We start from the raw sequence: 27021 nt of genomic DNA on the forward strand, positions 1-27021 counted from the left end.
AAGGAGCTGGTACTGGGGAGCCTCCGCCAAGGGGTGAGATCAGTAGGTACTCCATATAAAGCGCAATTTCGGCCCCAATTCAATAATTATGTAAAACATATTGTAATTATAATAATTACTAGCGACCCGTCCCGGCGAATAAGTTGTTACCGCCTTTTGTAAACCGACCTACGCAAGCGGACCTCATTGCTGAAACCACATGAAAACCTACGCAATATTTTTGTTTATCGCTAACCAGCAGAAAAACTTCGTTTTATAGTATGTTTTTATTTAGTATTGTCTTTTTATTACGAACGTTTAGATTTTTTATTTAATAGAAACATCGGTTAAATTTAAATTATGTTTAAATTATTACAAGTTTACAATAATACATAACTTTAATGCGTTAAAAAAATGTTTTTTTTTAAATGTTTTTTTTTCTTCATTTTATGGTGACGACTATGATTGTCAAATTAGCTAAGTTTAAAATATATCATGACTTGGAGGAATCCAAGATGATGATGAATATGAGTTTAGGAGGATTCCTCCAATATCCGGAAACTTACTCTACCGCTAAGTTTCCAGGATAAGGTAGAAGGTAGCCTACGAGAATTCTGATAGCTCCGAAGACGAAATGTGTGATTACGTCAATGTATAATAATATCTAATATGCTCTCAAAGATGTTTTTTTAATTGAATGACAATTATTATAATTAAATATGAAATGAAAAATACGCAAGATATTTTGTTCTTTTTTAATCGTTAGCTGTTATCTGTAAAGTTAATTAGTTTTTATCTATGTACGTCATACGCATATTATGACGAATTTTAAACATTAATATGAATTGGGTTCATCAACGTATGATATGATACGTTAAATAAATATAAGTTCCTAGTAGCTTAAAACTATTTGCCTCGTATTGCAGAATAGAATTTCTATCAATAGTCGGGAAAGGGATTATGTACTTTTAATTAGTATTCAATTTTTTTGTAGAATTAATAATACAATGATTGTAAATGCAGTCTTAAAATAATAGTTCTCTCATAGAAACTTTTACTTCTTAAAATTCTCGCTTACATTATTCCTTTAACCATATCTTTATTTAGTTCTAAAACAACTTTTATGCTAAAAATTATACAAGAAAATATGACATCACTAAATACACATCAACTATATTAGAACATAAGCAAGCTGGCAAGGGAAATAATTAGACCAGCAACCAAAAAATAAAGAGTTAAAAAAATGAGTTTGAAGTATAATTTTATAACATTACAATTTCCTGACACATCGTAAGTTAGTTTTTTATTTATTGTGTACCTATACAACCAAATATTTTTAAGGTTTTATTAACAAAACTTTTTTTAGGGTAAAATCCTCCTTGGAAAAAAACTCATTACGGCATACTTCACCAGCTTTCTATGTAGGAGAAATAAAAATGGGATAAATAAATTGACATTGATATCTTTATTTAATTATTGCAATTTGAATCATCTTCTTCATTCAGAAGACTTATTTACACAATCGTTCATTCATTTACATCATCGATCAGACCTTCGTTCTCGGCTTTCTCACAGTGGTCGAGTTCAGTCCGATAGAAGTTGCCAGCTACGGGGTCCATAAGGCGGTATTTCTTTGTGAAGTTCGAGAGGTTTATACTTCTTGTTCTTGCCAGCCTAAAAAGTGTTTATTGGTTTAATTAATAGCTATAATTAACTCAACGTCCAAAAGGTAGACTGTCTGTTTTGGAAACTGTAAATCACTCGAAATATGAATACATAAATAGTGTTACATATTTCAATACATTTCCATTATGTCTACATTAAAGTCACCTTTTTCTTAGCTCTTAGATACCTGACCTGGAGTTTTTATGAAATATTGAATTCTATCGGGTACTTTAACTTTTATATATATATATAGTTATACTATACATCGATAATTTAGAATCTATCATCGCGTTTGGCTAAATCATGTGCGTGAATCGCACCTCATAACTCAATTTAAATTAAAAAAAAATTCTATATACAATATGAATCACCAATTCTATATTTGTCTATGATAAAAACGGAGTACTGATATTAGTTTATATCTCACTCATATAATTCTCTTTTTTCAGGGTTTATCCGTCCTTTCTGCTCGTACAGCAACCCAACTATACGATGAATTCCGCTGCCAAGATTGACCATGGGTGCGCTCAGAGGTACAAGAGAGTCTCCCGATAAAATAAGGTTATTCTCGCTCTTGGGTACATTAATATTAAGGCTGACTATATAGCTTTTTGAAGGGCTACTGCCTGGGCCATCAATATCTGAAAATATATTTTTTAAGTATTGCGTGTATTGTGGGTATGGCGTGTGTCAGATACAAAATGCTTCATTCTTGGCTATTAGCAAATGAACGCGAAACAGATTTGTTTTAGAATACAGTAACGATAATTGCAAGAGGTATCTCACAAGGGAGACAATTGTGCCCACGTAGTTTTAGCTTCTCTATTAATGATGACATGCTAAAGTTCTATACATTTATTATTTTTAAGTCCAATAAGAAGAATTTATGAAGCCCAATTATTTTTAATAGTAGTAATACAGGTGTAGGTTATATTTTTTATAAAAGTTATAACAATTTTAAGCTTGCCTGGAAGCGCTTAAAAGCGGTAAGGCCGCCAGTTTCCCTTCTATTCCTTAAATTATGTCTGCTGTATGTTATGTATGCAACGAATTGTTAATAAATGACTATTGCGGAAAAAAAGAACAACTTACCTATTATAAATATGGTGTAATAAACATTATTTTTTCCTTTCGAATATTTTATCTCTGGTTCGCCAGTTCTGATAGGTGGTACAAAGTTACCTAGATGAACATCAGCTGAAAGCAGGTTGCCCTTAAAATCAAAATCAAAATTCGTTTATTCAGTTAAGATGCGTCTTAAGGCATGCTTAAGAATGTCAAAAACGTTTACGAAAGAGCAAGACTAGGACATCCGTTCGCAAAACTACCAGGAGGCCTTGTTTTGAGCTGAACGGGAAAGAAACTCAGCAAGTTTCCTCCTTCTACATAACAATTATTCAAAGGAAAATGTTATAAACCACAACGTCATTAAAGTTATATAAGTAAAAAATAAAATAAAAATCTGTTTTGTGATTTACCATTACACACATATTGACAACATTTCCTAGCAACAATATAATTAGAACTATTGCCAAGCGGTTTTTATCTCCTATGTAGGCTATTTAACAAGCCAATAAATATAACAAATTATATTATTTAAGATATTCTTAAAAGTTGGCCTGCTTGAGACGCTAATCCCTGAATCCCTCAATGTCGACGCTGTTTACACCAAAAGGCTGCCTATTTCTCAAAATATCACGATACAGAGACATAAATCATAGGCAAAGGCTGGTGTTGCCACTGATTTTTCAGTCTACAGTCACCAAACACCTATTGAAAGAGGCGACAAGGGACTCAACCTCATCCAACTTGTTTCAGCAGCTTTAGAAATGGTAATGAGCCGAATGGTAATTAATCTGAGTAAAGATTCGGAGATGATTCAGTGATGTTTATAGTATGTGGATTATGCTTCAACAACTTGTAGATTCCAGCACGAACAAAACGAGAAAATAGTTTTGAGATATGCTTTTGGACCCAGGAACTGAAGAATGGCTTGCCTGTCTATTAATACTGAATTTAACTGCTATTTACACTGTGATATATCTCAGTTAATATTTTGATATTAGTCTTGTTCTGTCTATAATTTTTTGGGAAATGTTATGTTTTTGATCTAGTTTAGATTAGGGTATTTTATTGTTTAAAAAAATATAATTAGAATTTTTGTAAAACAAATATTATTTACCTCCAATAAGTATTCCGGCGGGTCTGGTAAGTATTTAGGAGTAATGTCATATTTCTCAAACGCCTCAGACACACTTAAATTAGTTTTTTCTGCTTTTAAGTAGTTTTCAATACATGTGCACTCTCTGTTGCGGTCACGGTCCCCAATAGTTCCATGTATTGCTATTAAAAATAGTAGTAAAAGCATTTTCCTCTAAGCTGAAAATAAGGGGCGTATTAGCCATACAGAAACATACATTTTGAAGCCGTCAGAGCTTCTTTTAACATCAAAATAATCCTTACCTTCACAGTAACACAACTTCAAAAGGAACACAAAATAGTAAGTAGTAACATTCTAATTTACTTATATACTTACTACTCAACATGTATCTTTGTATAATTTACATACCATCATAAATATACCTTATCATTTTTGCAAATTATATACATATTTATTTTGTGTAACTTAGTTTTAAAATAGCGATACTATTTTCAAAAACTTAAATAAGTTGATTTTTTTTTCTCCTTGTCTAAAATCATCTGTGACACAAGACGCCGAGTTTAAACGCATTCCATGCACCACACACAAATCCTATTACCATTATGTTTATATTGCTCAACGCATTTAAACAAATTTTGATTGTGACCTCCCATCATCCCAAAAAGTCAGATTTCTCCTTCGCGGTTTGTGCCAGCGAGTCATCCTCCCTGTGTTGGACAGCGAGAGACCAGAAGGGTTGAGTACTATGCTAGAGAAATATCCTGTTTAAAGAACTTTTTTAAGTATCTCAGTATTCCATTACGAGATGTCACTGCCGCCGAGCCAGCCATCATGATGGCAGTTAGAATCACTTATGTGCTCAATCACGAGTTACGAGTCAAGAGCATATCCGCTATGGGACATCCCGCGTTGTTCATCACCGTCTACGCCTTATCAGAAGATACCTTCAAGCGTCCTGACGCGAAGAGAACAAATATCCTCCGCAATGTAAAGTGAGAGCGTATATCTACAACACTTATATTATTCAGCATAGATTTTTGATGTTGTTGTAAAATTGGTTGAATGCGCTTTCTTAAGATCGATATCAGGAAGTAAATACCTCCTAAATGGAGCACGGACCAAATTAAGACAGGTAGAACCGCAGAGCACAGCTAGTGTATGTGTATTTTATTGTAAATGCAAATTATGTTTAATACTGTGATAGTTAATATCTATCATGTGAATATATATAATTATATACGATACATACGTATCCGTTTTCATTTATAAAACAAATGACAATATAACAATAATCTAAAAAACCCTTCCACCACAGAAACCATAAATTTTACCCACGACGTCATGTGAAAAATGCAAGTCATTTTTGTTGGTCGCAATATTATAATGACCCAGAACGCTAGAAGAGCCAATTTCCTCCGATAGAATACGGCAGGGAACCCGAGAGTCACTGAGAGCAACTGCAGGTGAACCCCATCAGGGTTCTGGTTTTAGTGGTTTTATCTGAAGTGACTTGAAACCCTCATAATTTATGGTGGATGCCATTCCCACCTCAAATATCAAAAAATATTGGAATTGCGTAGATATTGTTTTACTTAACGAAACCTAACAAATTTATTATATATATTATACAAAGTTTTTATGTTGTTAAAATGTAAATGCATATGTTTAAAGTAGCTAGACATAAATAATTTCTACAGATAGGAAGAACCAATGTAGGAGTATATCATTTTCTTGAAGGTTCTTGAAGTTTTGTATCCATTCATAGGTTATTAAAAATCTTATTAATGTTAGTTTTTATAACATACGTTTATTTTAAAAGTTACAAAAATATTATATAATATTTCTTTATCCGCATCGTTTAAGTTCAGTCGTGTAGAAAGTCCCCGCTACAGGCTCAGGTTTAAGATTGTACTTCTTGACGATTGGTTGCAGTTGTATAACACGAGTTTTTATCAATCTGTAATATTATAAATACATTCACATATTGCATTCAGCCACTTAGACAAGACAATACGGATAACTAGAGAAAATACCAAATTTTTTTAAATAATAATAAGAAACCAATGTCATACTTCATCAATTCCATTTGATCAGGGTCAATGTGGTCGTTCTGCTCATACAAGAGAGCTGCTAGTCTGTGAACACCAGTTCCTAAATGAGGCACAGGTGGAATGAAAGGTACAGCTATGTCACCCCCAATCAATAAGTTCTCGCTGTTTGGTACATTCACATACATGCCTATGAGGTGTGCGTTCGGAGGAGGACCTTGCTGTCCATCAAAATCTATAATGTATAGAAAGTATTTTTTATTTTATTTTATTGATAAAAATGCCAACGCATGGCACACTGTTACATCGCTAAAAAAAATCACTAAAACAATTTTAAATGTGACAGGCTCTTATAGGCAAACATGACAGACAGGAAGAGATCGAATATTAAACAAAACAAAACAACTATTTGACAAAACAAAAAAAACACTAGTAAAAAAAATAAACTTAAGAAACCAAACAAAAAATAAACAAAAACCGATTTCAATGAATAAGAAATGAACTAAATTGAGCAACTATGGCTATCCAGACCTAGCTCGTATTGAAATTGATAATATTGCGTACTGACTTTGATGCAATTCTATTAAAAACTAATTGTCCACTAATAATATCTCTTTAATAAAATATCTTCAACTTACCAACGAGGAATAACGTGTATTTGACGTCACTCTTTCCACGTGGATATGAAATATACTTCGTGTCTATAGTTCTGAGTGGATCAATGAAATTTCCTAACTCCACATCTGCTGTCATAAAAGAACTCTGAAAAAATAGTTTTGTTTTAATATTCAGTCGTAAATTAATAATTAGGAATTTTTAACCAACCTTAATACTATGAATCTTAATAATAAACAGAACACAATTCCTAATGAAATAACTTAAAGATTGGATGAATTAAACACTAAACTAGGCTCGTGCAGCAAATTCATTCAATAATGTGTTTATTACATAAATCCATATCGTTCCTTTTATTTTCCGGTCAAATACAATCAAATATATTTAAAAACAATCAACTACAATCAAATGATGAAATATCATCAAATATAATGAAATCAAGTCAAACTTAAAATCTTACCTTTAGCTTGTCCTTAGGCGGGTCTGGCAAGAATGTCGGAGTAATTCCAAACTTCTTGAAGGCGATTGGAGCAGACAGTCCTAGTTTGGCCTTTAAGAATCCTGGTATACAGGAGCAGGTGCGAGGCAATGCTCCCAATATCCCAGATGATCCTAGTATTACAAATAATATACTGAACAATAATCGCATTTTTCCGAATTAAAAAAAATACTTTTTCGTCAATAGAATGGTTGCTTCGACTTAAAACAATGCTTTATATATTGCTTTTTGTGTACGAAGTTAATTGATCTTAAAATTAATTACTTGTTGTTCTTCAAAGGTTTTATGTAGTATGAAAGACCGCAGTTTTGTTCCACTTTTTTCCTCTGAGGAATTGCGTTACGCATACGATTCCATGGCACGACTGCCTTATGGTCAAGGGTTATGTGGGACTGGCTACCATTCATTCCCACTAAAGGTCCTCGGTGCCACCAGCAATAAACCCAGGCAGGATACGGTAACAGCAAACCCATCAGTCCGCCCCCTTTGGCCATGAATAAGGTCAGGTACAACGCTTGCGAGGATGCGCCAGCATCCATTCTGTTAAATGCATGAATCCCTGCTCCCTGAAGGGGGGTAGGCACTCCCCTGCTGAAACGTCTGCGTGGCCAGGATTACACACCGAGTTGTACCGTATTCTTCCACTTTTCCTCAAACTACAGAACCACTGATCATCATGATTTTGAATGTAAGAATAAAGAACGAAAGCGTTCTATACTAATCAAAGTTTACATTTCGTTATTACAGTTTTTCTTTAATTTATTTATCTATACATATATACAAAAAATTACTTTCTTACGACTGTGAATTAATTAACAATTGTATTGGTTTTTTTTCAATAATTACATTTTTTTAATGTCGCTATTGTATTTAAATTACTTAATATTAATAAGGTAATGAAAAATTTAATTGATTTTACCCGTTGTATTTTTCGTTTAAATATATAAAATCGCATTTAAAAACTGATTAAACTCCCATTAAAAGTAACGTGGCCCTTAACTTTATACTTCGCTAACACCCATACCCAAATAACCTATCTCAATCCATTTTTGACCATCTTAGATAGACATCTTATTCTAAATATTAAATAAGTGTGTCAATAACCAATCGACGGATTGTAATAGCGATCTGTCGATACAAGCTAACCATGGCCGGTTTATATGAAAATTATGAAAATGGCAATTCAACTGTGCCAATATTCTATCTTAAGATTTTAACTTACACCAGTTTTTAAAATAATTAAAATTTTAAAATAAATATTTGATATGATTTAGACATAGACATGCATATTTTAATATTATTTGTACGGTTAATTTATTTTATTTGGTTTATATTGATTATCAAATATGAGTGATAAGAGCGAAGATATTGCTTTCTATCCGTCGCCAAAAATGGATTATCTTCGCAGGGTTTGGTTATTGCAGATAGCATTTTGTTCGACTTTCACGGTCTGATCTCAGATAGTCTTCGCTCTGAGATTGTGTAGTAATTATTGGGTTTGGGCGTAGGCGTCCTTAAATTTTACAACTCTGTTTGATAGAAAAATATTTTATAAGCAAGTTGCTGATTTTGATTTCTATATCTGATAGTCATCTTACTGTTGTATGGCTAAGCCTTTCTCTTAAAATAGTCTCAAAAAAGAATTATTACTATGTATGTAAGAAGTGTAATTGGTTTTTAATTCTAAAATCGAAATATCATTATTTTACCAACTATAGGTACCTCACACGTTATTTAGGTATGCGCAAACGTAGGTAGAGTGTAAATCATATAACCATTATATTGGTAAAACATAAGATGTTTTGGATTCTCTTTAAGGTCTAACTAACTAGACTTGAAGTATGAATAATTTAGGCGCTCTTCCAAAGTCTGCTCCATATCTTATTGATTTTAACTATGTAAAGACATTGATATTGATAATTGGAAAGGAAATTATGTGGTATATAGGTAGATACTTTTAATTGGATAATAATAATATAAATAACGTCACCTGATCACAAAGTAATGCTATGAAATAATAATTAAAATTCAATTTTAATTATAAAAATAATTAATTAGACAAGGCACCATAATGTTATTTGGATTCTTGTAATTATCCTCATTCGAGACTGCGTGTGCCGAGCCATTATTGTTTAGAATTATTTTAAAGATAAAATTAAAATTAAAATTTATTTATTTACGTATCAATATGTTTATTTAAAAAGAACATATTAAACTATTTTTAAATTATATTTTAATGTTATCCGCAACTTTTGAGTTCAGTGGTGTAGAAAGTCCCCGCTAATGGTTCAGGCTTTAGATTGTAAGTCTTAGCGAATTGTCCCAGTTGTATAACACGGCTTTTTGACATTCTGTAAAGAAACAGTATAAAAATATATGCATTCCAAATCATTGTCGATATAAAAACGATACTATAACTACGAGACTATTATATAAGAACTGATAAATGTTCAAAGGTTTTAATTTTAAAAAATTCTTACAATTGTATCATGAATAAAAATACTGCCCCATCGTGTGCATTATTATCTGCTTATCCACTAGTTATAATATAAATTGTATAAATACATCTCCTGTAGTATCATTGATTAGATATAGGATTAGGAAAAAAGAGAATTCGTCCCGCAAGCACAGAAAGAATCAAACCAAATTAATTATATAAAATGATACCTAGTTATAGGATTTAACTATAACTCACTTTAAAAACTCAATTTGGTCGGGATCTATGTAGCCGTTCTGTTCATACAAGATGCCTGCGATTCTGTGAATGCCGGTTCCTAAGCTTGGCACGAATGAGATCAAAGGCACAGCTTTCTGCCCACCAAATATTAAATTATTGCTGTATGGTACATTTACATCAATAGCGAGGATGCGAGCGTTCGGTGGAGGTCCCTGCTGAGCGTCGAAATCTGTCAAATAAACACGCAATTATGAACCGAATTTTCTTAGTTAGGGCATGCAAATGGTACGTTTTGTCGTGTCACACCTGTGATAACACTAAACAACATTTGTTTGTTTTTATAGAACAGGGGGAAAACGGGCAGGAAGCTCACCTGATGTTAAGTGTGTTAAGTTTACTGGAAATAAATAAATAAAGTGATTCCGCCGCCCATGGACACCTGTATTTTCCAATTACATCTGTATTTTAGTGGCATCTTCAGTACTAGTTTACTAAATATGAACTATTATACATACAGTATACATACACATACAGGTTGCTTTGATTGAAATGCTTGACAATTGCTTCATTCAAAAAATTTCCTTTCTGATGAAATCGATTGCGGGCTTAAAGGCTGTTTTTATAGCATAGTTAGTATTGGCACGTGATAATGTTAGTTTAAGTAGGATCTCTACTTACCGACCAATATTAGGGTGTAATTGTCACTTTTCTTTCCTTTTAGATACCTAATATACACTGGATCAATAGTTCTTAGTGGATCTATGTAATTACCCAATTCTACATCTGCAGTCGCAAAACCACCCTGCGATTATTAATACACCATTATAATAAAATTACTGATGAATAAAACCCATCTCAATCATTATATAAAAACAATTTAAATTTCGAATAGAAATGTAGTGAAAGGTCCAGAAGTATAAATCAAAAAAGAAAGCTATAAAAGTAAGTTAAAAATATATCCTTCTTACATTAAAATATAAAAACGAAATATTTTCTATAACACCAGATAATCATAATACATAAAAATATATAAATTCCTTACCTTAAGCTTATCTTTAGGTGGAACAGGCATGAATGTAGGCGTAATACCGAACTTTTTAAAGGCAAGTGGAGCAGATAATCTTAACATCGCTTTCTGGTATGAAGCGATACAGGAACATTCCTTCACATCTTTAAGCAAAACCCTTTTGAAACCTATAGGATAATCTGCCAAAACTTCATACGTCCCTATTGCGACTAATAATATAATTAAAAATCGCATTTTTGTAAAATTACTTTCCTAGTATACAATATAATGTATTCAATTGTAATAGACCTTTGACGAAGAACAATGCTTTTTATATTGTTTTTTTTTTAATTTACTCCTTAATTGCCTAGCTTAAAACTAATTATAATCGTTATTACTGTATTTTCATTACATATTGTATAGAATTAAAAATCGCTGGTTTATTTGTAGATTTTTGCTATGGCTGAATAGACATTTTTTTGGCTTTTATCAGATTTGAAGTAAGGCAGTTAGGGAACGCAAATTCAACAATTTTTCCACTCCATCCGTAAGACTCCGTAGATTGTCAGACTGCGGCAAGTTTCGCCCTTGTAACGAATAGACAATTAAAAATGAAAAACAAGTTTTCAAATAATGATACATGAAATTTTCGATTTTTTTAACCTGGGAAGAATGGTATCTCGAAACGCGATATGAAAGGAGAATATTTGTAGTTATTAATATAATAATAATAATAATGTTAATAGTAATAATGATGTTAAAAAAGTGTTCCGACTGAAGAGACAAGACAAGTCTTGCATACTACTGACGATACGCTCTATATTCTCCATTGTGTCCTGAGGAGGCACGCAACCTACAACATAGTCCAGATAAACCTCAAAACAGGCCCCAACATAATATAATTAGCTACACAATTTGCAAGACTATTTTTGCATGTAATCAATTCAATAATTGCTCAGCCTATCTCTTTAATAGTTTAAATAAATCCCTTAACTTGCATAATCTGACATACCACAAATGTAAAAAAGAAGTTAAAAGCTCGGTAAAAGTTAACTCAATTAAGAAGCATTGTTAAATCCTTTAAGATATTTTTTTCCTTTATCCAACTTTTCATGCGCTTAGATTTCTGGACTTACTAGGGAGGCCTCACGGCGCAGGCCATCTGAATCCTATTGTACATATTGCTAAACAATTAAATAATTTTGATTTTTTGATTAATTCAGCTCTCACATAGTTTTAGCATTAATTCATAATCTAATTTTTATTAAGATATGTGTAAAGCAGCAGGCAGCGTTTATACTTTTAATTGCCACAATTTCCAATCATTAATATTTTTTTAATTATTACCTTAGACTTGAATTTAAATATCTCTGCAAACATTTTTTAATATCTAAAATGACGAGGAATTTTGATATTATTACAATGTTATCGAGTTATTTAAGTGAAGAATTAGAAATCTTATTAATATTATAATATATCTCAAATTTATTTGTTAATTAAAATCTTGCCTGTAGTTAAAATATTACCTAGCTAAATTATATTATTTTTTGAAATCGGTCGAAAAAACGATAAAGAGTTTCACACGAAGCAGTATAGTCGTTAGGAAAACAGCTATTTTATTTTGTATTACATCGACCATCCTTCAAAAAGAAAAAAAAATCCTTCAAGGAAAAAGTTAACAAATTCTTTGCACTTACGAGCCTTTAAAATGTTAATATTGCTTAACTTGTGATGATTGTCTAGCCGGTGTGCCGATCGGTGGTATAAGAGCCGAGTCAGTTCTCATGGTGGCCGTAGATGTCACCAACTATCACGATTTCGGCGTTAGGGACTTTTTCAAACAGGTAATTTGTAGCCTTTGTTTTGTCGTTGCATACCAATGTATGTGCTCAATAAGTCAGTCAGTTTCGTTTCCGCTATGATATCTATATAGGAACGCGAAGAATCTCAGATGGTCATCGCAGTCTACGTCTAGCCTTAGATAACTTTTAAGCGTCCAGAGGAAGCGACAACAATTAATATCCTCCCGTATGTATAGGCATACTACCGCCTACGGCACAATCTAATCTATGTCTTTGTCTATGTGTATGTCAGTTAGAAATTAACATACAACACAGTAGATGCTAACCTCTAATTCCAAGTATACCCTCAAATCAGAGTATACTCGCTGTAAACGCTCACCAAATAGGTCGCTCTCCGGTGAAGAGTCGAGAAACCCATTAAGCATCGAGAGTAATCGAGGAATGGGAGCTTATTGACGCGGGACAGTGCGAGCCGAACGCACAGCAAAGAGGTTATCTAAGGACATTTCCTTTGCCATAGGCCTTCCCAAGTGGCATCCATCTCGCTCTTCGAGCTATTCTCCAACCCTAGGTGACGCTTAAAAAACTACAAAATTGCATATAACATTTGAAAACGAATTATAATAATTATTTTTCATTTTTTATATTCATTGCAAAAACCTACAAAGAAACCAGTGTTTTTTTTATTCTATACACTATTTAGTGAAAAATACAGGAATGATGATAACAACTAGTCTTAAGCTAGGCAATTAAGGAGTAATTTAAAAAAAAAACAATATATAATTCATTGTTATTCGTCGAAGGTCTTTTACAATTGAATACATTATATTGTACACTTGGAAAGTAATTTTACAAAAATGAGATTATTAATTATATTATTTGTCGCAATAGGGACGTATGAAGTTTTGGGAGATTATCCTATTGGTTTCAAAAGGGGTTTGCTTAAAGATGTGAGGGGATGTTCCTGTATCGCTTCATACCAGAAAGCCAAGTTAAGATTATCTGCTCCATATGAATTTAAAAGGTTCGGGATTACGCCTACATTCATGCCCGATCCGCCTAAAGATATGCTTAAGGTAAGGAATTTATATATTTTTATGTATTATGATGATCTGGTGTTATAAGAAAATATTTAATTTTTATATTTTAATGTAAGAAGGATATATTTTTAATTTACTTTTATAGCTTTCTTTTTTGATTTACACTTCTGGACCACTCAGTTTTATTCGAAATTTACAAATTGTTTTTATGTAATGATTAAGACGGATTTTAATCAGTAGTAATTTTATTATAATGGTGTATTGATAATCGCAGGGTGGTTTTGCGACTGCAGAATTAAAGTTGGGAAATTATATTGACCCACTTAGAACTATTGATCCAGTGTTTATTACGTATCTAAAAGGAAAGAAAAGTGACAATTACACCCTAATATTGGTCGGTAAGTAGAGATCCTACTTAAACTAACATTATGACGTGCTAATACTAACTATGTTATAAAAACAGCCTTTGAGCCCACAATCAATTTCATCAGTAAGGAAATTTTTTGAATGAAGAAATTGTCAAGCATTTTAATCAAAGCAACCTAAATACCTTATACTCTTTGTGATTATATTTAATTTATGTATACTGTATGTAATAGTTCATATTTAGTAAACATGCACTGAAGATGCCACTGAAATGTTGTGTACAGTTGTAATTTTACTTTGGGTTAACAAAATAGTTTGTAATAAGTGTTATCACACGACAAAATGTTCCATTTGCATGCCCTAACTAAGAAAATTCTGTTCAAAATTACATGTGTATTTGACAGATTTCGACGCTCACCAGGGACCTCCACCGAACGCTCGCGTCCTCGCTATTCATGTAAATGTACCATACAACAAGAATTTAATATTTGATGGGGACGTAGCTGTGCCTTTAATCTCATTCGTGCCAAGCTTAGGAACCGGCATTCACAGAATCGCAGGCATCTTGTATGAACAAAACAGCTTCATAGATTCCGACCAAATTGAGTTTTTAAAGTGAGTTATAGTTAAATCCCATAACAAGGTATCATTTTATATAATCAATTTGGTTTGATTCTTCCTGTGCTTGCTGGACGAATTCTCTTTTTTCCTAATCCTAGGTCTAATCAATGATACTACAGGAGATGTTTTTATACAATTTATATTATAACTGGTGGATAAACAGATAATAATGCACACGATGGGGCAGTATTTTTATTCATGACACAATTGTAAAAAAATTTTTATTTAAGTAATACAGAAATCAATATTATATTATAATACATATAACTTGATGATCCGGATATAATGGAGAGACTGGGTCTACGGGTACCAAGTAGAAACCTGAGGCTTACGTCTAAGTTTTTGGATGTACCGCGCGTACATTCCAACTTGGTTAGCAAAGCGCCACTCACGCGAGCAATACAGATCATTAACAAAATTTCCATTGAGGTGGACTTATTTGTTTGTACGCTGGCTGAGTTCACAAGAGTTGCTTGCTATATTGTTAGTTATAAGATTTAGGAATTTTAGTTTAATTTTTTAATGTTTGTATGTAGGTTAGTTGGTGTGGGTAGTATAATGGATTTCTATCGCATTAGTTGTAACTGTAAAGATAGGAAAATTTAATGGAAAATAAATAAATAAACTTTAAAGTAAGTAAGTACTAAGTAGTAAAACCAAACATACAAATTCTACATAATATAGAAGTGAGTATGAATTTCATTACAATACTCTGAAATAATCTTTATTCACATACAATTCAAAACAAATAAAAAATTTTTTTATATATTATTTTATAGTATCGTTTTCATATCAACAATGATTTGGAATGCATATATTTACTGTTTCTTTACAGATTGTCAAAAAGCCGTGTTATACAACTGGAACAATTCGCTAAGACTTACAATCTAAAACCTGAACCTTTGGCGGGGACTTTCTACACCACTGAACTCGAAAGTTGCGGATACAATTAAAATATAATTTAAAATAGTATAATAACTAAAATCATATTAATAAGGAAATAAATAAATTTTAATTTTAAATTTTATATATAAATATTTATTTTATCTTTAAAATTCTTTAAAATAATTCTAAACAATAATGGCTCGGCACACGGAACATCGAATAAGGATAATTATAATAATCCAAATGACATTATGGTGCCTTGTATAATTAATTATGTTTATAATTAAAATTGAAATCATAGCAATACTTTGTGATCAGGTGAGGTTATTTATATCCTCGTTTATATTATTATCCAGAAGCACGAAGATAAATAGCGTCTTCTATGTATCGATGCACCGTAATGCTGTAAATGTAATCCGATTTACGACATTAATATAGAAATATGACCATGTGTCTAAGTTCCGCAGGCAGCTGGGGTGGCTACCTATTCGACTCAGACGTGACGCTCATATTCTTCAGCTTCTATATTCAATTTCTTTTCAATCCCAAAACCCCTTCTTTTCTCAAAAATAATTTCAAATTCTTAGGTCCTTCTAACTATACGCTACGCTCTTCCAATAGATGTCTATTGGAAATTCCATCCCACAGCTCTTCCTTCATAGGCAATTCATTTAGGATTTCCGCCATTAGGCTGTGGAATAAGCTGCCTGAGTCTATACGATTGGCTTCCTCCCTATCGTCTTTTAAAACTCTTCTATATAAATATTTCCTAACCTTATCATATCCTGATCAATCGTGACCTGTGTAATTCTTGTATCTCCAGTTCGTTTTGTAAATGTAATTCTCTATTTTCTTGAATTTGTAAGATTAGCTTTTTAGTTTTAGTTAGTTATTATAATATATATAGTTACTAATAGATTAAGGTTCTATATCTATAATATAAAAATGAATCGCAAAATGTGTTGGTAAGCGCATAACTCAACAACGCCTGGACCAATTTGGCCAAATCTTTTTTTAAAATTTTCGTTGAAGTTCAAGGATGGTTTTTACGGCGAGAAAAATTAGAATTATTGCTTGAAAAACCCTAAAAATAGCCCTTTTCTTTTTCCATACAAATGATTTGTAACTAAAACGTAGTCAATTTGAGCTTTATTGCTATGGTATAAAGTTCATATTAAATTACAAGCACTCACTGTTGTCTAAGCAATGTAGGTGTGTTCATAACGTAAAAGATCATATGCGCGTGTGTGTGTTGGAGCACAGAATACATAGTTGGAGGAGTTTAATGTCGCGTTCCGAAACTCGCGTTTCTTTTGTATTATCTTCGGCACGCGAGATAAAATGCAGTTTCCAAGTCATTACATCAGTAAAAAAAAACCGCGTTACCAACAGTGTTTTGTTATTTTTAATATCCAAATTTTAAATAAATAAAACAATTCGTACGGCTTAAAAGGATTTGACTTCAAGTCATATCAAATTTAAAAAAAAAAAAACAAATCTTCCACTGTTAAATGAACAACAGAAGTATGTATTTGAAACTATTATGAAAGTAACAAATGATGAAACTGGAGGGATTTACTTCTTAGATGCACCTGGTGGTATAGAAAAAACTTTCTTGATTACATTAATATTAGCAACAATTCGCTCACAAAATAAAAATTCACTTGCACTCGCTTCGTCGGGAATCGCAGCAACTTTGCTTGAAGGTGGTCGAACAGCCCATTCAGCACTAAAATTGCCATTAAATATGCAAAGCAATGAAACTCCAACCTGCAACGTTTCGAAGAACTCTGCAATGGCAAAGGTTTTGCAGCAATGTAAATTGATTGTTTGGGATGAATGCACGATGGCATATAAAAAATCTTTGGAGGCTTTAGACAGAACCTTAAAAGATCTACGGAGCAATAATAACCGATTTGGTGGTGCAATGATTTTATTAGCAGGAGATTTTCGTCAAACATTGCCAGTGATTCCACGATCAACGCCAGCTGATGAACTCAATGCATGTCTAAAGTCCTCCAATTTGTGGAAACATGTGAAAGTACTTAATTTAAGCAAGAATATGCGTGTCGAGTTGCAAAATGACCAATCTGGAAACATATTCTCTAAACAACTCATTGACATTGGTAATGGCAAATTTCCTATAGACATGTTGACTGGCTGTATTAACTTTCCTCAAAGTTTTTGTCAGTTAACTCGATCAAAAGATGAACTTATTCAGAAGGTGTTTCCAGATGTTTCTCAAAATTACAAAAACCATGATTGGTTGAGCGAACGAGCTATACTGGCTGCAAAAAACATAGATGTAAATAAATTAAATTTCAAAATTCAAGAACAAATTAAAGGCGAATTGAGGATATATAAATCAGTTGATTCGGCTACTAATCAAGATGATGTAGTCAACTATCCACCGGAATTTTTAAACTCGCTGGATTTGCCAGGATTGCCACCTCACAATCTTCAATTAAAGGTTGGATCGGTGGTTATAATGTTGCGAAATATCAACCAACCGCGTCTTTGCAACGGTACACGGTTAGCGATAAAAAAATTACTAAACAATGTGATAGAAGCAACTATACTCAAAGGAAAGTATAAAGATAGTTCATAGTAAATACTTGCAACCTTAATTACTAATTTAATTGATTAATGTATAAATATATATACATGTGTGTGTGTGTATGTATATATATATATTTTCTTTTATTTTTTATTTTTTTGTCATTCGGTTTGATATGTGTATGTTGTTTAGTTGATATTTAGTGTAAATGCTGTGTACAGATAACTGGAAATAAAAATTTTAAATGTTGTTTAGTGTGTAATAATTTTTATGTATGTAATCAATCTGTTTTCTGTTTTTGTACCTAAATGTGAAAATAAAATAAAAATAAAATAAAGGAGAAGATGTTCTCATACCGCGCATCCCAATGATTCCGACTGATGTGCCATTTGAGTTTAAACGACTACAGTTTCCAGTGCGGCTTGCTTTTGCTATGACTATAAACAAATATATATATAATTATAATTAAGTGTTTGTGGTATTAATCTAGAAAACCCATGTTTCTCACATGGTCAATTGTATGTTGCCTGTTCCCGTGTTGGAAAACCATCAGATTTGTTTATCTATGCGCCAGGTAATCAAACAAAAAACATGGTATACCACAAAGCACTACAATGATAACAATAATAATTATGATTCACATGATTAACAATAAAGCGATTACTTACTTTTAAATCTTATATATGTGTTATTTAATTATTTTTTATTCACAACGCCCTATCACCAGAGTGACGGTTCTGTTCAGGAGAATTTTTTAAAGTACTTAGGCACAAGAACTGCCACATTACAAATCTTTTTGACAGGACGAAGTCTGTCGGGTCAGCTAGTTTTTATATAAATTTATTTTGTTTTTTATATAACTTCTGCACTTCTTGCACCCATCATTTTTTTTATTTATTTCTATTCTTACTAGGGTTGCCTGGAAGAGATCGCTTGTTAGCGATAAGGCCGCCCGTTACATCCCTTGTAATTTATATATACTGTGTTATTTGTATTTCTTTAGCAACGAAGTGTAAATAAATAAATAAAAAATAAATAAATCTAATTAATCGGATCGACAAACCACTCATACTACAAGTATCAACGGCTTTATGAGAATCCCAAACATTTAAAACCAATACAAAGGTCATATAACTTAAACTCCTTAAATTCGACCTACGCCTGCGCATGCCTAAATCACGTATGAGGTACCCATATATTATTAATTGTTAAAATATTGACGTTACGATTTTAGAATTAAAACCAATTATCATTCTTAACCCATTCAACTCATAAACATTTTTAAAACTATTTTAAGAGAAAGGTGGCTATAGCCATATTTTGAGATGACTAGCAGATAGCACTGCTGCGCTCAAATAACTAATAAATATCCTTATTAAAGATGATTAAACCGATTTAGGAAAATCGGGTTAAATTTACGGCATTTTGGTGCCGTTGCAAGGGAGAAGCTATCTATCTAAGTGTTTCTGGAAAATAGTATTCTTTTAATATCCTCATGCGAGGCTACTTGTGCCGAGCTATGATTAGAATTATTTTAAAGGTAAAACGAAATATAAAAGTAACTATCATAAAACTCAAAATCAATATATTTATTTCCATGAACATATTAATTTTAGATTATATTTTAATGTTTTCCGCAACGTTTGAGTTCAGTGGTGTAGAAAGTCCCCGCCAAAGGCTCAGGCTTGAGATTGTAGGTCTTTGTGAATTGTCCCAGGTGTACAACACGGCTTTTTGCCAATCTGTAAAGAAACAGTATGATAATATATGCATTACAAATCATTATTAATATTAAAACCATACTATAACTACGCAAGTTTCATATGAAAAGCAATAAATGTTCAAAGCCTTATTCTTTCAATATTATTATAAATATTATATATTGCCCCATTGTCTGCAGCAGATGGACAACCAGATTAAAATTTCTTCTTGTCCACCGTATATATTATTATATCGTATACATCTCCTGTAAGATCGATGATCAGACCTAGGATTAGGGAAATATAGAATACATGTAGCAAACACAGGAAAAATGAAGCAAAATTGATTATAATTATGGGATTAACATCACTCACTTTAAAAACGCAATTTGGTCGGGATCTATGTGGTCGTTCTGCTCGTACAAGATGCCTGCGATTCTGTGAATGCCGGTTCCTAAGCTTGGGACGGGTGAGATGAAGGGCACAGCTACCTCCCCACCAGCCATTAAATTCTTGCTATTTGGTACATTAACAAAAATAGCTATCAAGTGGACATTCGGTGCAGGTCCCTGATGACCGTCGAAATCTGGCAAATAAACACGTAATTTTGAATCCAATTTTCATACAAGCAAATTTTGTCGTATGCTGTGTCTGACATATTTAAATAGTCTATTTTGACTTTCGAATTATTTTCTGGAGGAATCGACTAAACGATATATAGCGTACGCGACTATAGCGTAGATACTAACTATTTAATAAAGGTTGACGTAGCTTTTACGCCCGAATCCAATAATGAATCCACAATCCCAGATTGAAACCAATCTGAGATCTGACCGTGACAGTCGATCGATCTTCTATCAGCATTCCAATAACCAAGCCCTACGAACACAATTCATTTTTGGAGACGGATAGATTGCAATAGCCTCGCTCTTTACACTCATAATTGTTAATCAATATAAACCAATTTCGTACATAAATAAGACCGTACAAATAATATTTTAATATACGAGTTTATGTTTAAAACATATCAATAGCTTTTTAATTATTTTAAAAACTTGTAAGTTAAAATCTAAGGAAAGGATATTGGGGCAGTTGAACTGTCATTTTCATACAAAGGTCTATCCACATACATCGATCCGACCTACCATGGATGGCTTGTATCGACAGATGGCTTTTACAATCCATCGATTGGATATTGGCACTCTTTTATCAATATTTGGATTAAGATGTCAAAAGGTCAAAAATGGATTGAGATAGGTTATTGGGATATCATTTCTTTTACACTACTATCCAATGTAGATTTTTTCTAATTAGCTATTTCCAATTGCAAACATCTTTAGGGGGGACCATATATCTACTTACCTATCATTATTAGAGTGTATTTTACATTTTCCTTTCCTTTTGGATAACTGACATACGCTGGATCAATAGTTCTAAGTGGATCAATGAAATTTCCCAACTCTACATCTGCAGTCACAAAACCACCCTGCGATTATTAATACACCATTATAATAAAATTACTGATGAATAAAATCTGTCTTAAACATTATTAACAATTTAAATTTCGAATAAAAATGTAGTGAAAGGAGTGGTCCAGAATTATAAATCAAAACAGAAAGCTATAAAAGTAAATTCCAAATCCTTCTTACATTAAAATATCAAAGTAAATATTTCATTATGACATAAGATCTTCGAAATTCAAAAAAAAATATAAATTCCTTACCTTAAGCTTATCTTTAGGCGGAACAGGCATGTATTTAGGCGAAATCCCGAACTTTTTAAAGGCAATTGGGGCAGATAATTTTATCTTGGCTTTCAGGTATGAAGATATACAGGAACATGCCCTCAGATCTTTAGGCAAAACCCTTAAGAAACTCGTAGGATAATCTCCCAAAACTCCATACGACCCTAGTGCGACAAAAAATATAATTAATAATCGCATTTTGGCAAAATTACTTTCCATGTATACAATACAATGTATTCAATTGTAATAGACATTTGACGAAGAGCAATGCATTTTATACTGTTTTTTTTTTAATTTACTTATTAATTACCTAGCTTAAAACAAATTGCTATTGTGATTACTGTATTTTTAATCAATAATTGTATTTAAGATCGCGGGTTTGTTTATAAATTGGTGCAATAGCCGGATTGACAATAAAGAATGCAAAAAAATATAATAATTAATAATCCCCTTTCAAATATGATATGCATTGTTTTTTATCCTTCACTGAGGGATGAAGAATGTTAGTTCGAAGAGCTAGATAGAAGGCACTTGGGAAGACCTATGTCAAAAGACAAACGCACATATTTTTTTAAAATTATTTTTACTTAATAAAACATCTCTCATAAAAGTTTATCGTTAAGGTATCATTATTTTATCTTTTTTAAGACGTGTTTTAATTAAAAAAACGGAGGGAGTGTTTGGAGGGCAAAATATAAATACTTTTTTATTTAGACAATATATTTTAAATAAGATCTCAACATGACAGTTGACAGAAATTTCCTTTAAAGAAAACTCTTTTTTAACGGATTAAAGTTATGTATTATTGTAAACTTATAATTATTTAAACATAATTGAAATTTAACCGACGTTTCGCGTGTTTTACAGCGTGCTTGTTAAATGTCAAAAAGTATCACAGCTGTAGAAAATGTTGTATTATCTGCATTTATTTCCCCGGAGTTGGTATCGACTAAAAGATGTAGGGTTTCTGCAGAAATTCTCTCTTGCTCGTTTTCCAAGTTGTTGTTAAGACACGGAAATACTGACTATTATTTTATTTTCAAATTCAAATTCAAATCATTTATTTGCTAGAATTAGTCTTACAATTAGTTACATAAATTACAAAAATCCGCCACATATGAATAGGCATGCAAATGTCATCTTATATTTTATTTATTTATTTATTTGATCTAATGAATAACAAGACTAGTTATCAAATTCCACATTTAGAAAAACACATTTAGAAAAATGACAGCGTAGAGCTAGTTAGACACCAATATTTGTAAAAATTCCTATCCAAAAAATACAATGATATAAACGTTAGGCTTCTTTTTCTTGTATTTAATAACATCTGAAGTGATGTTCCCCACGTTAATTTCAAACCTATGATCTAGGTAGTCGCCCACGCTATAAAAACACCTTGCCTTTAAGAACCCAATCACCTTCCCCTTGAAAACATTACATGGTAGCGATCTATAGCTTCTAGGAAGGTGATTAAATATTCTTACGGCCACCATCTTTCCACTAAAAAACATATTCATTCTAAATCTATTTGTTTAATTAACGTCTTCGCAATACGACAAGGAAGTGGTGAAGAAATTTCCCGCTACAGGCTCAGCTTTGAGATTGTATTTCTTTACGAATTCTTCCACTTGTAATACACGAGTTTTCAACAGTCTGCGAAAAATAATAAAAGGTATAATTAATATCATCAAAGTACCTTAAAATTCTCAATTTTACATTTAGATAAAGGTTTTATTTATATAAATGTTAGCTGTAGGAGTACTAAATAAATAAATAAAAATAAATTAGTCTTAACGCAACCCTTTTTAGACGTTTGCTCTTTCATATCAGCGATATAATCTAAAAGACTAGTTAGAAAATTTATAATAATGAATATATATTTTATGAATAATTTAATAAAAATCGTTCGTTATGACAGAATGACGAATCATCGCATAATATATATAACAACTTCGTAAGTGAATTCATATTCATTGACTTTTATTTTCTTCTTCTTTCGTGCCTCTCCAGTACTTGGTTGGCCGTCAGTCTCTTGAGGCGTGTCTTGTTTTCCTACCCCTGTCCCATCAAAGGGACGCCAGGAACTCGGGGCTGTGTTTTAATAGACTTTTTCTTTTGCTGACTACTAGGGAAAAAATGTTGAGCGGTTTCTCGTTGCCTTCTGCCCCAGACTTTTAAGGGATTATTTCCTCCCAAGGTCGCTGTAGCCTCTACTAATCCGTTGCCGGATTAGGTGTGTTGTTATCCCGCCTTTGTTCGGTCACCAGAGCCTCATCCGTTATGTAGCAGGGAGCACCATGATACAGGGTATCGCCGCAGTGTCGCGAGTGCAGGTGAGGTTGACAATTGGGCCGAGGATGATGTTAGTTCCATTATCCCTTTACTCCCCATACTTACTTTTATTTTTGTATAAATTTAATTAAAGAACTCACTTTGTCAACTCCGTTTGGTCTGGGTCTATGTGCTCGTTTTGTTCATATAAAAGCCCTGTTGGGCGATGGGTACCAGTTCCCACACGGGGCAAAGGCGGTACGTAATTTACAACTGTGTCACTATTGATAATTAGATTGCTACTTGGTGCATTCACGAACAACCCAATGATGTATACATCTGGGTGACGACTTTGGGCTGCATCAAAATCTGAAAAATTTGCAAGAAGTTTTTAATTGTAATTTATCGTTTTTCTCCTGCATATAAATGTTATTAATATAGATTTATTAGTTGATCAGCTCTGAACATTAATCATTGATATCACAAATATAGCCTTGGCCTTGAGTCTCCAGCGTCCCATAAATGGTTTACTGGTGCAAAGGATCTCCGGATGGGATAGCGAACAAAAATAACGACACATGCTATAAATTGGAACATGGAATGTATACAGTCTTAAAATGCAGAGGATCCTAGAAAATGTCATTAAAGAAATGAGGCGCCTAGAAATTGGTGTGTGATAATATAAATACAAGAAGAAGAAGATTTACTCTCTAAAAAATAAAATCCCACTCACCCGACATATTTATGACTTAATGACAGTTTGACTAACAGTATTTTATAACTAACAGTTTTTAGTTTGAACTATATTATAACTTTCTTTTACAATACTCGTTACACAGAACCTACTTACCCAACAAGAATAATGTGTATTTAACGTCATCTTTTCCGTTTGGATACTTTACATATGCAGTATCAAGAGTTCGCAGTGGATCAATGAAGTTTCCTAACACCACATTTGCTGTCTCAAAAGCACCCTATAACAAATGAATGTTTATATATTTCTACCCTCACTCAAACCAGTAAAAATAGTCCCAACTTGATGAACACGTGTTGAGAACCTCATATAAAGGAAAATATCTCGGTGCAAAGTCCTGATTTAAATGCGCACTAGGCCAATACTCAAACTCAAACTCATCTTATCTTTATTAATATAGGTAAACAAGTACACTTATAGTCTAGTCAACAAGTTCAACAACGTGAAAAATAGAGATAGAGGTCCTAAAAATATAAGCGATGGCTCATTCGATTCGGAATCACTTCTAGAAAAATGTTTTGAAGGATTTTGGTGCAGGTTAAAAATTGCGATTCCTAATAATAAAATAAGATGAAAAAAATGATATTTCGTTTTTTGTTAATATCTCAAAAAATATTAACATTTAAGCAATTTTAAAAAAGCTCGAGAAAAAAAAGATAGCAAGGAAATTTTTAATAAAAAAGTCTTAACTCTCGCAATTCTATCTCCATTATTTATAATTTTAATTAGACGTTGAAAATAGGGCTCCGCGCGTCACCGCTCATATTTTAAGGGACCTTTATCTCTATTTTCCACTTTATTGAACTTGTTGACTAGACTATTATAAACTTGAAAAAAAATTCAATCAATTGTAACTTTACATATACTATCAGTTCGCAAGTCAAATCACTTCTTTTCATAACCAACCGATAAAAAATAGAATTCAAAATCTTACCATTAGCATATCTTTGGGAGGAATGGGTATGTGTTTTGGAGTAAGTCCATATTTCTTAAAAGCTTCTGGGTCAAATGTTTCCGTTGGAGTAGTTAAGTTACCAGAGATACAGGTACAAAGCTTAGTTTCTTCTCCAAGAACGCCATACGATGCTACTACAAATAATAAACTGAGTAGAACTCGCATTTTAAATATCACAATATCTAATATTAATTGTACAACAACAACAACGCTTTATATATTGTGTTTAGATTTACGTATTCATTTCCTAAATTAAAATTAATTACATACTTGTCATTGGCGTCATACTGTCCTTTTTATAAAGGTTATTTATTTATCTTAATATATATAAATCTCCCGTCACGATGTTTGTCCGCGATGGACTCCTAAACTACCGAACTGATATGAATCAAATTTACACACGGTGTGCAGTTTGATCTAACTTAAAAGATAGGATAGCATACATCTCTCAATTTATACCCGCAATATTATTTTATTGCAAATATTTGTTTATTATTTGATACAATTCTGACAGATGGCGTTGTGTTAATAGTACCAACGTTTCACATAAGCTTTCACATAACTTCTCCTACCGTTTCCCTTGAATAGTTTAATACTATGTAATATAATAAAAACCTTAGCCAAGTAAAAAGCCTTAGTTTTATATTATAATTTAATAAATAATTAATTTATTAACTAAAATGTCATACATTAAAATCCTTTTTGTAAATATGTGTAGCTCAAATTACGGACGTTTAAAAAAATAATTAGATCCATTTGATTATATCTTGTATACCTTATTTTTCTCTTCACCTATTTTATTCATATTTCAATTACACAATTTTTAAACTAACATATTATTTTCTACCGGCGCTACAGAAATATTGCAACTTGATGTGAGAAAACCGGCCTATACGTGTGTATTAGTAGTTAAGTAAGTGTTTGTTTTTGTGTGTCTGGTTACGCACAACACAGAATTGCGTAAGTGTAATTGTATGATATTTATTTAATTACTATATGACAAGCATTTGTATGATAATTCAACAATGAAAAAAAAAATTAATAAATTATTATATTATGATTATTATTGTAGCAATACCAAATAAGAGGTTTTTGACATTTTCAATATTGTCAATTTCCGTGAAAGTAAGTGTTGTGACCCATGGGACTATGTAGTACAAAAATTCAACATTAAAGTTTACCTCATTATCATGATTTTAAATGAGTTAATTTGGAATTTAATTAAATTTCCTCCGGGCTAATATTCGTTTTTGGCTTTTCGTTATTACGCCATCGGTTTTATGGTATTTAAGGGAGAGGAAGAATTTTAAAAGAAAATTTTTCTTACTACGTATACTGTTGATAAGTTTTCTAGTTCTAAAACTACGAAAGTAAGCTAGCCGAATATGTTTTTCCACAGAGGCTTATAAAATATTGTAACAAGTAAAATTAATTTTAATGTTTCTATACAGCCCATAATTGTTTGCCCCCATATTGGTATAGATCTAGCTATGCCTTTTTTTCTATTCAGAGGGGAAGCAAAACACTACCCACTAAAACACCTCAGCCAATGACACGCCCTTAAGATAGGCCCTCGGGGTTCACTAGGCGTTCTACCAAAGGGACCCCGGCTTATATCCGACAAAGAGCTCTTTTAAGACCTGCGGTTCCGGGCCACTCAAGGTCGAGCCCCC

At 32.3% G+C, this 27021-nt stretch overlaps 7 protein-coding genes across 7 annotated transcripts; 2 read left to right on the top strand and 5 right to left on the bottom strand.

Moving 5' to 3' along the window:
• Positions 1–1452: 1452 nt before the first annotated feature.
• On the bottom strand, positions 1453–4148 carry LOC110999400 (putative odorant-binding protein A5). The gene is made up of 5 exons (XM_045631127.1): positions 4108–4148; positions 3827–4023; positions 2737–2857; positions 2072–2285; positions 1453–1653 (listed from the first exon to the last, which is right to left on the bottom strand). The coding sequence occupies exons 2-5, from the start codon at positions 4010–4012 to the stop codon at positions 1506–1508; spliced, it is 669 nt and encodes a 222-aa protein (XP_045487083.1). The 5' UTR covers positions 4013–4023; positions 4108–4148; the 3' UTR covers positions 1453–1505.
• A 1446-nt stretch (positions 4149–5594) lies between these two features.
• On the bottom strand, positions 5595–7167 carry LOC110999417. Its single transcript, XM_022268453.2, has 4 exons — positions 6929–7167; positions 6492–6615; positions 5878–6088; positions 5595–5762 (listed from the first exon to the last, which is right to left on the bottom strand). Exons 1-4 carry the CDS (start codon positions 7115–7117, stop codon positions 5651–5653), a joined length of 636 nt encoding a protein of 211 aa, XP_022124145.2. The 5' UTR covers positions 7118–7167; the 3' UTR covers positions 5595–5650.
• Positions 7168–9157: 1990 nt separating this feature from the next.
• LOC110999399 (phosphatidylethanolamine-binding protein 1-like) lies at positions 9158–10959 on the bottom strand. The gene is made up of 4 exons (XM_022268428.2): positions 10687–10959; positions 10323–10446; positions 9663–9873; positions 9158–9318 (listed from the first exon to the last, which is right to left on the bottom strand). The coding sequence occupies exons 1-4, from the start codon at positions 10903–10905 to the stop codon at positions 9207–9209; spliced, it is 666 nt and encodes a 221-aa protein (XP_022124120.2). The 5' UTR covers positions 10906–10959; the 3' UTR covers positions 9158–9206.
• Positions 10960–13288: 2329 nt separating this feature from the next.
• On the top strand, positions 13289–15432 carry LOC123689743. The gene is made up of 4 exons (XM_045631153.1): positions 13289–13528; positions 13767–13890; positions 14263–14473; positions 15315–15432. Exons 1-4 carry the CDS (start codon positions 13310–13312, stop codon positions 15430–15432), a joined length of 672 nt encoding a protein of 223 aa, XP_045487109.1. The 5' UTR covers positions 13289–13309.
• Positions 15433–16907: 1475 nt separating this feature from the next.
• LOC123689744 (ATP-dependent DNA helicase PIF1-like) lies at positions 16908–18390 on the top strand. Its single transcript, XM_045631154.1, has 2 exons — positions 16908–17961; positions 18260–18390. Exons 1-2 carry the CDS (start codon positions 16908–16910, stop codon positions 18388–18390), a joined length of 1185 nt encoding a protein of 394 aa, XP_045487110.1.
• A 1133-nt stretch (positions 18391–19523) lies between these two features.
• LOC110999416 lies at positions 19524–21597 on the bottom strand. Its single transcript, XM_022268452.2, has 4 exons — positions 21345–21597; positions 20984–21107; positions 19997–20207; positions 19524–19663 (listed from the first exon to the last, which is right to left on the bottom strand). Exons 1-4 carry the CDS (start codon positions 21582–21584, stop codon positions 19546–19548), a joined length of 693 nt encoding a protein of 230 aa, XP_022124144.2. The 5' UTR covers positions 21585–21597; the 3' UTR covers positions 19524–19545.
• Positions 21598–22862: 1265 nt separating this feature from the next.
• LOC110999414 (phosphatidylethanolamine-binding protein 1-like) lies at positions 22863–25521 on the bottom strand. Its single transcript, XM_022268449.2, has 4 exons — positions 25328–25521; positions 24490–24613; positions 23801–24008; positions 22863–23021 (listed from the first exon to the last, which is right to left on the bottom strand). Exons 1-4 carry the CDS (start codon positions 25511–25513, stop codon positions 22901–22903), a joined length of 639 nt encoding a protein of 212 aa, XP_022124141.2. The 5' UTR covers positions 25514–25521; the 3' UTR covers positions 22863–22900.
• Positions 25522–27021: the final 1500 nt, after the last annotated feature.

This window comes from Pieris rapae, chromosome 14 (assembly GCF_905147795.1).
Source record: "Pieris rapae chromosome 14, ilPieRapa1.1, whole genome shotgun sequence".
NCBI lineage: Eukaryota > Metazoa > Arthropoda > Insecta > Lepidoptera > Pieridae > Pieris > Pieris rapae.